Source organism: Monodon monoceros, unplaced genomic scaffold (assembly GCF_005190385.1).
Source record: "Monodon monoceros isolate NGI ecotype Baffin Bay Population unplaced genomic scaffold, NGI_Narwhal_1 Super_Scaffold_14, whole genome shotgun sequence".
Lineage (NCBI taxonomy): Eukaryota > Metazoa > Chordata > Mammalia > Artiodactyla > Monodontidae > Monodon > Monodon monoceros.
In genome coordinates, this window is record NW_021703770.1 from 17227150 (window position 1) to 17243996 (window position 16847).

At 41.6% G+C, this 16847-nt stretch overlaps 1 protein-coding gene across 3 annotated transcripts in view; it reads right to left on the reverse strand.

The window, feature by feature from the left end:
- The window catches only part of DEPTOR (DEP domain containing MTOR interacting protein), a 140106-nt gene that overhangs the window by 36885 nt on the left and 86374 nt on the right, over positions 1 to 16847 (reverse strand). For 2 of the 3 annotated variants that reach the window (XM_029222942.1, XM_029222939.1), the window contains 4 exons: positions 11945 to 12130; positions 9833 to 9967; positions 5831 to 5901; positions 3692 to 3796 (listed from right to left, as the gene is read on the reverse strand). In XM_029222942.1, the coding sequence (XP_029078775.1) occupies positions 3692 to 3796; positions 5831 to 5901; positions 9833 to 9967; positions 11945 to 12130 (497 nt within the window). Of the gene's footprint in view, positions 1 to 2370; positions 2568 to 3691; positions 3797 to 5830; positions 5902 to 9832; positions 9968 to 11944; positions 12131 to 16847 lie in introns of those variants that run through there. The other variant, XM_029222940.1, reaches the window with a different exon arrangement.

The following is a 16847-nucleotide window of genomic DNA, read 5'->3' on the forward strand; positions in this document are numbered from 1 at the left end:
AGTAAGTCAGAAAGAGAAAAACAAATATAGTATATTAACACATATATGTGGAACCTAGAAAAATGGTACAGATGAACCTGTTTGCAGGGCAGATATAGAGACACAGATGTAGAGAACAAACATACGGACACCAAGGGGGGAAGCGGCGGGGGGGCGGGGGGGGGCTGTTGGTGGTGGAATGAATTGGGAGACTGGGATTGACATATATACACTAATATGTATAAAATGGATAACTAATAAGAACCTGCTATATAAAAAAGTAAATAAAATAGGGGCTTCCCTGGTGGCGCAGTGGTTGAAAGTCCGCCTGCCAATGCAGGGGACGTGGGTTCATGCCCCGGTCTGGGAAGATCCCACATGCTGCAGAGAGGCTGGGCCCGTGAGCCATGGCTGCTGAGCTTGCGTGTCCAGAGCCTGTGCTCTGCAGCGGGAGAGGCCACAGCAGTGAGGGGCCCGCGTACTGCAGAAAGAAAAAAATATATATAAATAAATTAATTAAAAATTAGAATTCAAAAAATTTTTTAAAAGCGAGAAATGGTAAACATACAGAAACTAGTTACAAAACGATTTCTGTTTTGGCAAGGAAAGCAGTGAAATTAAGCAGCCACAGTAAAAGTAGAAAAATTCCGCTGGATGGAAAGGTCACAAAGGCCCAGATGTAAAGCTTTGTTTACATTGGAAAGTAGGAGAAAACGAGGGCTGAGACCTGAGACGTGAGCCTGGTCTTCTGTGTAGACACTGCCATGGAAGGCAAAGTGGGACACTTTTCACTGTCCTAGGTCAGCTCTTGCCAGTCAGAGGTGCTGAAAGGAGGCTTCTGACCAGATGGGCAATTTCTACGACCCAGACCAAGCAGGTTGGTCACTGCCCAGGTCACCAGATCCTTCCCCAGGACAGGCTCTTGTACAGTCACCCCTGCTGCGCACCCCCTTCCCCCCAGCTGAGCTGCACACAACCAGACACGCTGCCCTGAAGTTCAAGAGCAGCAGCGATGTGACAGGTTGGTGTTAACCATCCTCCAGGATTGGGTTATACCAGCGGTCCCTGACTTTCTTGGCGCCAGGGACTGGTTTCGTGGAAGACAATTTTTCCCTGGACCGGGGCAGGGGTGTTAACACCAGAGATGGGGAGCGGCGGGGAGCGGCAGATGAAGCTTCGCGTACTCACCCTCCTCTCACCTTCTGCCGTGTGGCCCGGTTCCTAAGAGGCCACGGACCAGTACCGGTCTGCGGCCCGGGGGTTGGGGACCCCTGGGTTATACAAAGGGCTTTTTATATAAGTTATTCTATAACAAATACATATGGTAAATATACGAAATAATTAATTCAGTGTTTTCTATAACAAAGTAATGGATTTAAATGAACATACACAAGTAGATTACATGGAAGAGCACGTTACTCCCTGTCATTTTCATTTAACCAATAGTACAATTCAAAAATATCTCAATACAGTCATTCTAATACAGAATTTCATCAAAAGCAGGTTTTTAGAACAGGGCTATATTTTAAGATTTCATTTCAGTGATAAATGTTGTGTTAGATAATTTAAACAGATTTTTTTCCCCCAGATGGATTTCCCAGCATTTTTAGTATGCTAATGTGCTTTTTGTAGATTTCCAAGAGGGGAATAAACTGTGCAGCAGTTGAAAACTGTTTTGATCACAGAACCTCAGGACAGGATATTTTGCTGGACCAGAGAGCTGTATAATACAGTTTTGGAAACGCTGTTCTACTGAATGCTGTACTGCCCTATAACATATGAAAACCATTGTACAACCCCCTGAGAAACTAAGAATATAAACCGTATGAAGTGTTAGCTTCTGAAATTGACAAAAGTGTATCAGGTTACCCATCCATCAGGGTATGTACATTCAGAAGTTAATTAAGAAATCAACTGACAATGTCTAGAACAGTTATGCATGTTAATCAATAAAGATGGACTAGAATCAATGAAAGACACCTGGCTAAGCAAAACAACGTCTTTAGCTGCCATGTAAATCCATTGTTTTCCCCAAAGGAAGTATGCTTCAAGCCCCATGCGAGTGAGTGCACGCTCAGAACCAAAGCACGCTGCCAGAAATAATTTATACTGAGGTACTTTACTGTGGGAATAAAATATAAAACTCTTCCCACAGCCAAGAGTTCCATTAGAAAATGAAAAATTCGGCCTCAGCGCAGATACAAATGCTCCTGGCCAACTTTCCTGCTCTGGGTTTCTTTGGGGCTGTGCCCACTGCAATACTGAGGATGTAGGAAGGGCCTCTAATACAGATGGACTTAGCCAACGAGGCTTCTGTAACCTACCCAGAGCACAAGACACAGGAAGCCTGTGCCTTCCTGTGTGAAGGAGGTGTTCAAAGCAGGGGGCAGAGTCAATCCTGAATCCTACCAGCATCGGTTACCTGGACTGGCCATAATCTCTGCTCTGTGCTCCCTTGAGCTGGTCTCGGCTTCCCACCTCTCTTTTCTAGTAGGTAAACCATTGCCAGAAGGTAAGTGCTGGAAACCAGAGCTGTGGAGATCCAAACCATGCCATTGCTTCACTGGTTTACTGCTCTAGGAAAAGGACTGAGGGGAGAGGGTGAAAGCATTGAAGAAATAAAAGGGGGAATAATCTGTGGCTTTCAAGTCTCCTGCATCCTCCCATGGTCCCAGATAATCAAGAGATAAATACCCTCTGTGAAATATTTTACAGATGACAGAACAAAACTGTGCTAGATAAAGGTGTTTTGAAGCAGAAAACCAGTGCTCTCAATATCCTCTTATACCATATTTCTTTACAAATAAAAACAATGTGTATATATATACTTATATGTGTATGTATGTGTGTATATATATATATATATATATATATACACATACATAGAAGTCTGGAAGAATATAAATCAAAATGTTAACAGTGATACACTTCAATGTATGTCAATTATACTTCAAAAGAGCTGCTTAAAAATGTAAAGAGTGGTTATCTCTAAGCTAGGAAAGATTATAGGCAGTTATCATTTTTTTTCTGCCTGTGTGTATTTTCCAAATTTTCTTGACTTTATATTCATTACTTTAATACTAAAAATGTATAAAAATTATTTTCAAAAATCTTACACAATTCACTCAGTTTCTTGATGTTTGTGTAGTTCTTTGTACTTTATCAAGTGTTTCGACATATTTAATCCATAAAACAGCAGAAAGAAATATGATTATCATTTCAGAGAGGAGGAAACAGGCTCTGAGATGTTACAGAACTTGTTCAAAGAGCTAGTAAGTAGTAAAAACCAATAAAAGAATCCAGATCTCCTCTTCCAAACTCCACGACTTTTGTTCTCTTTTTCTCACTATTTACTGTTTCTTGTGTCTTGGCTGCTTAAATGCCACAAGTATATACTTTGAACAAAAGCAGTAGAATTACTGTATAAGATTTAAGCAAAAAGAAACTTTTTTTCAAATTCAGTATTGGTTCAGGAGAGAAATGTAAAATACCGAGGGAGGTTTGGAAGCCAAGAAGGCAATAGTCCAAGCGATAGAAAAACTTATCCTTTTAGTGGCTACCTCATACGCTCTTGGCTTCATTTCACCCCGATTCAGAAAGCGAAAAGGAAATGACAAAAATGGGACCAAAACACGCAGGGAGAGAAAGTACAGATGGCAGCAAACAACGAAATACAGCGTGAAGTATTCAGACACTGCTGTACTGGAGGTACCTTCATTCCTGCAGCGGCTGCTGGGCCACTGGGATCCACGGCCTGGATGTGGCATGGCTTACTGCCGCGCACCACAAAGCCCCAGCCTACTGCGTCACCAACAATCTAGAGAGGAAAACCACAATTAGCCACCAGCAGACGGTCCCTGGCAGTGTGCCCGCCCTTCCAAGACAGAGAAAAGCCAAGACGAAAGGCATGCCATGAGATATACCTCTTCTCCACTTCATCTCTACCCTGTCAGGGGAACGGGACTCTTCTATCACAAACACAGGCTTATATCTCTGTGCGGAAAACATGGTCAAGAAACACCTGTTTGGCAGAAAGGAGCTTCTTCTGTGAGGTCACTACTCAGTCAATAACTGGCAGATGGCCTCTTTCTTAGGCTGCTATGCAGTTGAATATCAGACTCAAATGGGAAGTCATATAAAAAAATGGTTGAAATTTCCCTCCAGATCCAATTTCTCTTCCCCTGCATCCAAAGGATTCTTTCCTGATGATCTTGATACGTCACTGAACTTTTTTTTTTTATTTGAGTATATTTGCTTTACAATCATTGAAGTTTAAAGTAACCATTTAAATTACTAATGGGGGAAACCATGAAGAGTCTTGGCTCTCTTGAAACCCGATTTTCTGTACCAAGAAAAGACAGTGAAAAAGTACATAAAGTTCACTTTGGTCCAGTTCACTTCCAGTTGACCAGTTCACTCTGGTCCAAAAGTTGTTTGAAACTGGAGGGTGACTTTCCTTATAGAATCATAATTAGAATTGCCAGTTACATTCTCTGGGCAGCTCCCAGACATGTCTCTAATACATACCCCAACTGAAATAGAGACGACAGCCATTCACAGTCAATTACTAGCAATGCTGGCATTGATATTTAAAACCGAAAAGAAATACAGCTAAAAAATACAATCCAATGTCTCTTGAATGCTGGAGACTGAGGAAAAGTAGGGAAGCAACTGAAATTTTTGTGACCATTCTGAAAAAGACTTTTAGGGCAGGTTTTAGTGTCGATGAACTCTTACTAGTTTTTACCTGTCTGAGAAGTTCTTTATTAGGTACTTCATTGGCTTTAGGGTTTGCTGCTCTTAGTTCATTATACCTAACTGCACTTTCAAATGTCCAGTTTACCTTTTCCCTGATACAGACATATTAACAGTGCTTTTTTCATATTGACTGGCTAGGACTGGACCCATCCTGTTTTAATTCCTTAATGCTCAGAACGTGAAGTAGTCCTCGACAAATGTTCCTAGCACAAATGAGCGTGGAAAGCTTTTTCCCCACCCTGGGGTATTAAAACAAAAATTAGAAGACTACAGGAAAGATGACAAGTATTTTAAAGAAGACGTCAATGTAGATGTGAGAAGACAAAGAGACAGAGTCAAGTCGACAGGAAGTGGGTGAGGTGATGTCAAGCAGAGAACGTGGATTCTGTTTGAAGAAGACCAGTGGGGGACTTCCCTAGTGGTCCAGCGGTTTAGATGCCGTACTTCCACTGCAGGAGGCACGGGTCCGATCCCCGGTCAGGGAAGTTCCACATGCCTCAGGGTGTGGCCAAAAAAAAAGAAAAGAAAAGAATACCAGTGGGACCCTAGGAGTAGAAGGAAGGCTGAAGGACCTCCAAGAAAGGGCAGGTGGTCAGGAGGTGCTCACAGTTATGCAGTGCGCCCAAATCAGGTGCTTATATAACTCAAGGCACGATAACATTGTCAAAAACGTCATTCCTTATGGTAGAACAATCTATGCCATAGTTTTCTCTCTCTATCGTAAGACTTCCCTCATGTCTTAAATAATTTTTAGAATTAACTATAATGCAGCAGGGATCATTAGCATTATTTGTTCTACCATCTGCCTTTGAATCTGTCATTATATTAGAATAAGTACATAATGGAAATCTTTTTTTTAAGGACACATCAAAAGGAATTTTAAATGCTGTATTAATAATGAATTATATCAAGTCCTAATGCATTTTAGTGCCTAAAGGTCAAGAAAGTCTACTATTATAATCATGCTCAAAACAAAAGGGAAATTCGGAGAAGCTTTTCAATTCCGTCCCTAAGCTACATATGGACACACTGCCATGTTGACACGGCCCAGACAAACGAGCAGCATGGGAGAAAAACCAAATGATGAGCCTACCGTGAATGTCTTCCTCGCATACGGAGCCCCGGGAGTCAGGAGTTCCTCAGAAGTGACGGGTCTTTTTAACACTGTAAGACAGACACAGTGTCAAGGTACAGACCCTTCTGAGCCCTCTGTTCTTTCATTCAGCAGATATTTTCTGAATGCCTCATGTGTGACATCAGTGACCAAAAGTGGCAAAGATCCCTGCCTCCCAGTTTATATTCTAGCTGCACAGAGGCAGAAAATATTAGCAAACATAAATAACCCTAAACCTAACTTACAGGGCTACAGAAAGCAGAGACGGGAGCAGGGGGAGGGGAAGCAAGAGTGCCAGGGGTGGGGTAAGGAGTGGCTTGACATTTTTCTATAAAGGAAAAGACCACATTTTCTAGTTCCTGAATTTCTTTCTCTTAGACCTTGATGTGCATTCAACATGTCAAAATTACAAGAAATCCTTAAAGATGTTAAAAAAAAAAAAGAGAGAGAGAAATCCTGACTCTGGCCGTCTGATAACCGTTTCCACCCCATACAAACCCCTCCCCCATCATACCATACACACCCCATTCACCAAAGCCTCACGGATTTCCTTATTAATACCCCAGATTGCGGGTACGCACTGCCTTTTGCCTTGAATCGTAACACTGGGGAGCTCTTCTGCATAATTAACATGTGCTAGGTACTATGTTAGGTGCTTTAAAGATATTCTATTATTTAATCATCACAAGAACTAATGGGTTCATTTCATCCTTATCCCTATTCTATTCGGGAGGAAACAGAAGCTGAGAAAAGTTAAATAGCTTGCGTCCAAGGCCTCAGAGTCAACGGGAAGCAGAATTAAGATTTAAACTCGGGCTTCCCTGGTGGCGCAGTGGTTGAGAGTCCGCCTGCCAATGCAAAGAGAAGGGGTCCATGGTTGAGGATTCTGACCTTTTTATTCCCTGTCACTCAACTGCCTCCAGGCCCCTACCCACACAATCCCCTCTGGGGTTTATAAACGTGGATGTAGGAATCACACTATACTTGTGGTATTTGACAATATCGACCATTTATTTTTATTACACTTTTTCCCTATTTTTATTGAGATGTAATTGACATATAACATTATATTAGTTTCAGGTTACAACATAATGGTGCATATATTATGAAATGATCAACTACTCCAGTTGACATCATCACCTCACATGGCTACAAACTTTTCTTTTTCTTGAAATGAGAGCTTTTAAGATCTACTCTCTTAGCAACTTTCAAATATACAACCCAGTATCATTAACCATAGTCACCTTGCTGTACATTACATTCCCCAGGACTTACCTATAAACTGGAAATTTGTACCTTTTGACCCCTTTCACCCATCTGGTCCACCCAACCACCAATCCCTGCCCACCGACCAACCCCCCTCTGCCAATCACCAATTTGTTCTCTGTATATATGAGTTTTTTGTTAGATTCCACATACAAGTGAGATCATATAACATTTGTCGTTCTTTGCCTGACTTACTTCACTTAGCACAATGCCCTCAAGGTTCATTCATTTTGTTGCAAATGGCAGGATTTCCTTCATTTTTATGGCTGAATAATACTCCGTTGTGTACGTGTGTATATGTATGTGTGTGTGTGTGTGTGTGTGTGTGTGATATTTCCTTTATCCATTCATCCATTGATGGGCACTTAGGTTGTTTCCATGTCTTGGCTATTATAAATAATGCTGCAATAAACATGGGGGTACAGAGAGCTTTTCAAATTAGTGTTTTCATTTCCTTTCGATAAATACTCAGAAGTGAAATTGCTGGATCACATGGTAGTTCTACTTTTAATTCTTTTTTAAGGAAGCTCCATACTGTTTCCCATAGTGGCTACACCAATTTACATTCCTGTCAATGGTGCAAGAGGGTTCCCGTTTCTCCACACCCTCTCCAGCATTTGTTATATGTGTTCTTTTTGATGATAGCCATTCTGACAGGGATGAGGTAATATCTCATTGTGGTTTTGAATCACACTATATTGTAATATTTGGCAACAATACTGATCATTTAATACACTTTCTCTCTTATGTTAAAAAATGTAGAAACTTTGAAACCTAGGGAATTATTTCTAGCTTACTCTTTTCATATCCTTGGCAACTTATTTACTCATCACAATGATACTGACTATGTTACTTTCTGTAGCACTTTCTTTATCTGAATTAGGGCATTTATATACAGTGTTAAAAAATATATCCTGATGGATATCTAATGATTAATTTTAAATGCCTTACTGTGAAGCCTGCTTACCTGCTTGAGAGAAAAAAAATCACAGATGAGCTCCCTGCATCTTGGGAACACTCTTAGAGTAAAAGAGAAGCTTGTCAGAATACAGGTAAGACGTAGGACTTATGAACCACAATGAAGACCTGACAGCTTTGGTCCTTAGAGACCCAAAAAAGGCAACCTGACCTTTCTTTAATGCCTGCATATCAGTGATATTTTCCCTTTGAGTCAAGGGCCTAAGGAGAAAGAGGAAACAATGCAAACCTACCTCAGGGAAGATGAATGTGTAATTTAAGCAATTAACACTTTGTTCCTTCTTCTACTCTGGTAAGCGATCAAAAACATGTAAAATGGCTTGAGCACAATTAACCCTTTCCTGAAATTGAACGCTTTTGATTCTAACTTGGAGGTATCAGATTTCTACCAGGGCTTCAAACATGCTACATCAAACAATATAGTTCTTCTCATTCTACCTTATCAGCAGTGCTCTATTAATTGAAAAACCTGGTAATATATGGGTGCTGGAAGATTTTCCAGCCAGAGACAGTGTGGAAGCAAGTTTCTTCATTCACTTGCAGGTTACAACTTTATTCTTAGAGCTAACCCTCCAAAAGACAGCAAAAAAAGAAGAAAAAAAGAAAAAAAAAGTTAGATGAAGAAAAATACCTAGACAACAGCATTAGATGACTGTTTTCTCTTAAAGCCCTTTAACAACATCTATTTGTCCTTATTCTCATGAGTGCATTTTTTTTTTTCCCTCAAAGAGATGATGTGCTCACTGAGGGATGGGGTCATGACCTCTCATCTTTGTATCCCCAACATCTGGTAATAAGGAAACGGCATGAACAAAGGAACAAAGTGCCTTCCCTGAAGGTGATACACGGAACTGAGGGTGGACAGGGCACTAAACAAATGGAGTGGAAGGTGTTTTCAAGGCCATGGTTATCACGATGGACCAGGCAAGCTAATCCTGGAAAGGAGGTGGGTGAGCACAGTGAGAAGGTGGTGGTATCGATGGGTTACAGGTTCCTGTGGGGCTTGAAGAACTGATTAGATCTAAGTACAAGTTCATTAACAATCTTTGTGCCTAGGTTTTTTTTGTGGAATGTAAAAGCCATGGAGGTTGATGAGTAGAGTTTGAAACCCCAAGGCACCAAGAGTCCACTGCAGGGGTGGCTAGGTTTGCAGAGATCCAAGCTTCTTCCTTAGGGGTGCGGAGACCCAACAGATCTTTGCATCACTTGCAGTCTGGGGCAGCGCTATCTCCCCTGCTGTTTGCTGCTCAAACCTTCCTTCAGGACTGAGTGTTTCCTCCCAGTGCTGGGACTGCTAACAGCAGACAGCCCTCAGACATCCAGTGTTCTCAACTGTCCTTGGAACTCTCTCTCCAAAGACAGCCGCTTTCCCCAGGTCACGTCTTCCTCCCAGGGGCAGCCAACATCCAATGACTGATCAAGGTGAGGGTATAAAAGCCTGGCCACCTCACCCCAAATCGGGACAACTCTCAAAGACCATCCCAACTCCAGAGCTCCACCTGGGGCGAGCCGCAGCCTTCACGGGGACTGCACTCCAGCCCAATTCTCCCTCGGCCCAAACCCACGTCCTTCCCTTGCATCCAAGGGGTGCTGTCCCCCAAGAGCACAATGTAACAAGATACTCCCACGCTAGTCTCCCTCTGCCTGAGAATCCGCTTCCCGGGGAGCCCCACCTGCACACAGGCCCAGGTCCCCCACAGTCACGGTCAGAGACGGGGCCGCTTGTCAGCCACTCACCAGACTTGGGGTTGCAGAGCACGGGGGGGCTGCCGCTGGCGGGGGGGCTGCCGCTGAAGTAGCCGCTGCCGCCGCAGCTGCTCATGCTGCTTCTCCGCATGGCAGACACGATCTTGACCTCCTTGCTGGGGCTGACTGTGGGCCGGGAACACACAGAGTCACCGACGGTGATGGTCTCGGCTCCCCAGAGCATGCACGCTGGCTTTCAGGTGCCAGGTACAGTGAGGCAGGTCACGTGTGCCGGAATAAAGCGCTCTGGCCTTGGCGTCGGAAAAGCAAGGGTTTGAGTGGCAGCTCTGCCCCTGACGAATAGCACAGCCTGGGGCCATTCCCTCCGGTTTTCTAAATGTACAGTTTCCCCAACTGTAAAGTGGGCAGAATGCCATCTCACGGGACTGGTGCAAGGAGTGGATTATATATTTAAAAGTACTCAGTTACGTAAAATATTATTTTAAGAACTACCGAGTCCACGCTAAGCGTCCCTGAGAGGATGTAAATTAAGTGCTGGCGAGACGCTTAATGAGTTAACAGTGATGATAAGTGCCTCCTGGTTGAAGATTAAATCTTTAATCACCCAGAGCCACAGAAGGAGATTAAAACACAGAGCACAACTTCAGGCTTTGAAGGTGTATGTGAGGCAGCAGCTTCAGTGATATGATCTCGTTTTCTCCACTATGGAGTTGGCTGGCTCTCAACGAGGGAAAGACAGCAAGGCGTATGATCCAATGAAAGAAACCATGAAGAGTGCTCTGCTCAGTGCCCGGCACATGGGAAGCACAAAATCAAGGCTGGCTTTTATGGTGACCATGGTTACTGTATCCTTCTCATCACTTGTTCACGTCTACGGGGCCCACTGAAAAACAGGCAAACCTCAGTACCAGCGAAGACGTGAACGGTTCCTCTGCAACTGCAGGAGACAGCAGCCTTAGGGACACACAGCTGGTGCGCATCTAAGCACAGGCCTAGGCTTCTGACCCTTGGCTAGTGTTTACTTTCCTGGAGTGGCTACTGGCTCCTTCTCTGCTCCATCCCAGCTGTGTCTGAGGAACCTGGGATGTAGAAGGTTGGGTAGGAGCCAGTATAATATAAGCACTGGGATAAGACAGAACTGGTGCAAGACCCAGCCCTGTCCATCACTTTCTAGCTGTGTGACCTTGAGTAAGCCACTCAACTTCTCCATGCCTCAGTTTCTTCACCTGTAAAATGGAGACAAGAAAAGTCTTTCCTCGAAGAGTAATAGTGAGAATTAAGTGAGAAAATGTATGCAACTAAGCTTGGATCTGTGCCAAGGGCACAGAAAGTTCTCAATACATCTAGTTGTAAGTGTTCTCATGGTCCGCTCCTATTCATAACCAAGACACATTTTCATTTTGCTCTGGGTTTTGGGTGAAGCCCATAACTTCCAAACCTTAGGCCAATCAGTTTCTAAAGTCAATGTCAAGTTTTCAGAGGAGTTGAAGATATCCTGTTAAGCACCTCACCCACTTACACAGAATGACACATCAAGTTAACCTTTTCTGGGTGAATGGGATTATTTTATATTTTGTTTAAATGGGGTTATCTTTGCAAACATCAGTCATCATTTCTGTCCAGGTTAATTGTCAACATGGGACAGTCTGACCTAACATATAATGTCCCAGGCTGTGCTTTCTGAGCACCCGTGTCTACCTTTCACAGTTTTAACTTGTTCTGTGTGATGGATTGATAATCAGTTGTCTTTTAGTTGTATATGCCCTAAGAAGACTTTATTCGTCCTTAAAATATATAGCTTCTCAATGCTGTGACTTAGAAAACTGGATAACTAACGATATGTAAGGATTGTTTGTAAATGAAAGTAAATAAGGTAGGAGTGAGAGCTTGAGTGGTCTTCTATAATTCAAATACATAGTGTTATAAAACAGACTTCTTAGCATGTATGTTGGCTGCACAGGAACAATCTGGTTGTATGTGTGTATGGTTTCTTTTGGGGGGGTAATAAATAAATAAATAAAATTTTGGTTATAAATAAATACAAATTTGCTGGAGAACAGAATTTCACAAAGGTGAGTTACAACTATGCTATTTCTCAAAAGACAGATATATATGATCAAACAAACAAGGGAACTGACATACCTGACATAAAACTGGTAGATTTCCGATTGTCATGGCTCTGCTTCCTCAGGCAGAAGGGGCTGTCATGAGTTTCCTGGGAGGAGGGGGATTTTTCATTGAGCAGCTCCATCAGTCTTCGCCTCCGCCGGAAGTTCATTCTGAACTGGTAGAGAAGATTGCTGTCCACAAACGGGTGCTTGTTGGACACTGGGGAGAAGAAACAGTAGATGAGGGCTGCCTGGCCACTAAGCACTGTAGCCAGGAGACTCCAGCCAACAGGAGGAAAAGTCTTGAGAAAGGGTTTAGTTCTACAGATGTCCCAGGAGCTTGCAGTCCACACATGGTCCCAGATTCTTTCCACATGTCATGCATTTAAAAAATTTGCTAACCAATTCCTCTGGGGGAACTCTGCCTGATCTCACCCCAATCTAAGCTATACTCCTCCTGGTATTGTGCAGGCTCCTACTTTACCTCCATCTGAGCACTTGTCACACACGCTCTCATTGTCCCTCAACTTCTCTGTCTTTCCCACTAACCTCTAGGCTCTTTGGGGCAGTGATCATGGCTTCATTTAGTCATGTGTCCACTGGGCCCAGCACACTGCTTGTCCCAGAGCAGCACGGCCATTCATTTTTAAACTTTTTATCTTGTGATAATTATAGACTCATGGAGAGTTGCAAAATAATATAGAGACCACATAGTATATGATTCCATTCATATGAAATATCCAGAACAAGGAAATGTACAGACACAGAGTAGACTGGGTGGTTGCCAGGGGCTGGAGGGGATCTAGGGGGTTGGGGATGTTAACTAAAGTGTGAGATTCCTTTTTGAGGTGATAAAAATGGTCTAAAGTTGACTGTGGTGATGCTTGCATATATCTGTGAATATACTAAAAACCAATGAATGGTATGCTTTAATATGAGTGAATGGTATGGTATGTGAACTATATCTCACCAAAGCTGCTGAAAAAATCAACAGCAACAAGAAATAGTAGAGTCCCCGTGTACTCTTCACCCAGATTCCCCCAATGGTTTCATCTTACAGAAATAACTAAAGTACAATATCAGACAAAGACATTGACATTAGTACAATCTATAGACTTTATTCAGATTTCACCAGTTTTTACGTGCACTCATTTGTGTGTGTGTGTGTGTGTGTGTGTGTGTGTGTATTTTTAGGCAATTTTATCACATGTACTGATCTCTGTAACCACCACACTCAAAGCACAGGACTGTTCCATCATGACCAAGGGACTCCCTCATGCTAACCCCTGATAGCCTCCTACCCCAAATCCTTAATGTCTGGCAACCATTAGTATGTTCTCCACCTCTGCAATGTCACCATTTAGAGAATTTTATAGAAATGGAATTAAACATTATGTAGCTGTTTAAGATTGATGCTAAATGAATGAATGGCTATCCAGATAAAGGCCGGTTACTTCCCAAGGAAAATCTACACTTTTGAGCACCTAATCACGCCAGGCCATCAACTCAAAATCAATAATAACACTAGCTAACCTTCATACAGCATTTTCTATGAATTCAGCATTATTTTAAATGCTTCATTTGTATTAATTCCTTTAATTTTAACAACAGTCTGGGGTATAGTTACTGTTACTTTCTTCCTTATTTTTTGATGAAGAAACTGAAGCCCAGAGATAGGAGTAAGACCCAAAGAAGACACAGTAAATGGCAGAGGTAGAAATATAACTACAGTATCTGACTCCAGAGTTCAAGTTCCAAATTATTACTCTCAACTGCCTCTCTGAAAAACAATTCCTGTGCTTCTTTAGGTTCTCATAAAGAACTGAAGTAATGTTACATAAAACTGCTAATGTATGGCTACCAGGCTAAATTTACATCCAATTCTACATTACCATTTATATCTCGGGGATCTATTGTGGTCTATTCGCAAGTTTATATTTTGAGTTCTAATCGTGGAGTTGTGAAACAGGCAAGACATCAAGCTCCAAAAGCCATGTTCCTAGGTCATTTTGTCTCTGGGAAGTAACCAGGAACCCTGCAAACTGGCCAGCGTCATGCTGAATTCCCAACCCCCCAAAACTGAAAACAATTGAATAGATTTTACAAAAATATATATATAATGAGCACGTGAGAAGCTCAACCTCATTAGTTAATATGGAAATGCAAATTAAAATCACAATGAGATGCCACTTCACACCCACTAGAATCACTAAAATAAAAAGAATGACAGCATCAAATGTCGGTGAGGATATGGAGCAACTGGAACTCTCATTTTGCAGGCAGGAATATAAATGGTAAAATCAGGTTGGAGAATAGTCTGACAGATCTTATAAAGTTATACACATATCTACCCTATGTCCCCACAATTCTTAGGGATCCACCCAAAACAAATGAAAACATATATCGCCCAAAATGTTCATTGCAGCCTTATTCATAATAGCCAAAAACTGGGGACAACCTGTCCATCAACAGGAGAATGGATAAGTAAATTGTAGATACAATGAAACACTACTTGACAATAAAAAGGAATGAGCTGCTGACACATAAAACAACGTGGATTAATATCAAAAGCATTAAGTTGAGTGAGAAAAGCCATACACAAAAAACATACACTGAGTGACTTAATTTACATGAGGTTCAAGAATAGAGGAAATTCACATATAATGACAGAAATCAGAAAGGGGAAGGGGAGAGGATTGACTGGAAAGGAGTAGGAGGAAACTTTCTGGGGTGATGAAAATGTTCTATATCTTGTTTTTACATGAATATATACATTGTCAAAATGCACCAGACTAAACATTTAAGATATGTTTATTTCATTGTAGGTTAAGTATATGTATCTTAATAAAAAGGAAACAAACAACAACAACAACAAATCTTATAAATGGACTGGGAGACTAGGAACAACAGAGTCTTAACAGGGACTTCCCTGGTGGTCCAGTGGTAAAGAATCCACCTTCCAATGCAGGGGGCACGGGTTCGATCCCTGGTCAGGGAACTAAGATCCCACATACCACGGGCAACTAAGTCCGTGTGCCACAGATACAGAGCCCACGTGCCCTGGAGCCCGCGGGCCACAACGAGAAAGAAGGCCATGCACCTCAACGAAGACCCCGCATGCCGCAACTAAGACCCGACACAGACAAAAATAATAAATTAAAAACAAAAACAAAAACAAAAAATAGAGCTTAACACTGTAAACCCATATTGCCAATATAAGATGCTACATAATGTTAATGCCCAAATAATCGTTTGGCTATTAACCACTGGGCATACGGTCAGTCTCAGAAAGGAGTGGTCCTATTATAGTATAATTCACCCACTTAATGTGCATAGTTCTATATATATTCTAGTCTATAATATATTCCCAGAGTTGTGCATCCCATCATCACAATCAATTTTAAAACATGTCCATCACCCCCAAAAGAAGCCCAACACTCCTTAGCTATCACTTCCAATCTGCCCATAACCCCTAGGCAACCCCTAGGCAAGCACTAATCAACTTTCTGTCTCTGTAGATTTGTCTATGTTGGGCATTTCATATAAATAGAGTCATATAAGATATGGTCCATTGTGACTTGCTTCTTTCATTTGGCATAATGTTTACAAGGTTTATCCATGTAATGCCATGTATTGGTACTTCACTACTTTTTACTGCCAAATAATATTCCATTGTATGGACATACTATATTTTGTTTATCCATGCATCAGTTGATGGACACTTGAGTTGTTTTCACTTCCTGGTTATAATGAATAATGTTATTAACATTCATATACAAATTTTTGTGTGGACGTATGTATTCATTTCTCTTAGGTTTACAACTAGGAGTAGAATGGCAGGATCACATGGTAACCCTATATTGTATGCCAGATTCTTCTCCAAAGAGGATGCCCCATTTTACATTCCCACCAACAGAGTAGGGGGTCCTAATTGTTCCACACTCTTAGCAACCCTTGTTATTCTCTATCTTTTTTGTTACACTTGTCCTAATGGCTGTGTAGTGGTATCTTATTGTGATTTTGACTTGCATTTCCATGATGGCTTATAACGTTGAACATATTTTTATGCGCTTATTGTCTATGTGCCTATCTTCTTTGGAGAACTGTCTATCCAAATCCTTTGTCTATTTTTTAATTGGATTGTCTTTAAAAAAAAGAGATTTATTTTTTAAAGCAGTTTTAGGTTCACAGCAAAACTGAGCAGAAAGTGCAGAGTTCTCATATACTCTCTGCCCCCCAACACACAACTTTGCTCTACCATCAATTATCGAGAAAGGAACAGATGTTACAATTGATGAATGTACACTAATACATCATTATTATCCAGAGTCCATAGTTTACATTAGGGTTCACCTTGATGTTGAACATTCCACAGATTTTGTCAGATGTATCTACCATTATATTGGGTTGGCCAAAAAAGTTCATTCAGGTTTTTTCTGTAAGATGTTACGGTATATAGTATCATACAGACTATTTTTGCTGTTCACACAGGCTCTACTAGCTATGCTAGTAGCTTACTTGCTATATGCCACTGTACTAACTTTACAAATATTATACAATACCATCCTCACAATCACTCTGTAAGTGATTTACAGTGCAAGAATTGAGACTGAAGTTACTTCAGTAACTTCCCCAAGGCCACACAACTTTGGCTTCTGATCCAAAAGCAACATGTTTACTTAGAAACTCAAGAGGCCACAAGAGATTGGAAAAGACTCTAAAGTTATAGTAAAATGTCACCTTATCCAACACTCAACTTCCATGTTCATCACAGAGTACATTTTTATTTTCTTTCTGTCACCCATACACCTAGCGATCGGCAGTCTTTTTGTGACACCACACTGTAGTGTAATATGGGTTTATTTGCTTGGGGGAGCACATCTCTTTCCCCAACTAAGTCACTCTGCTTGAGAGCCTGGGCTGTGTCTTAATCATTG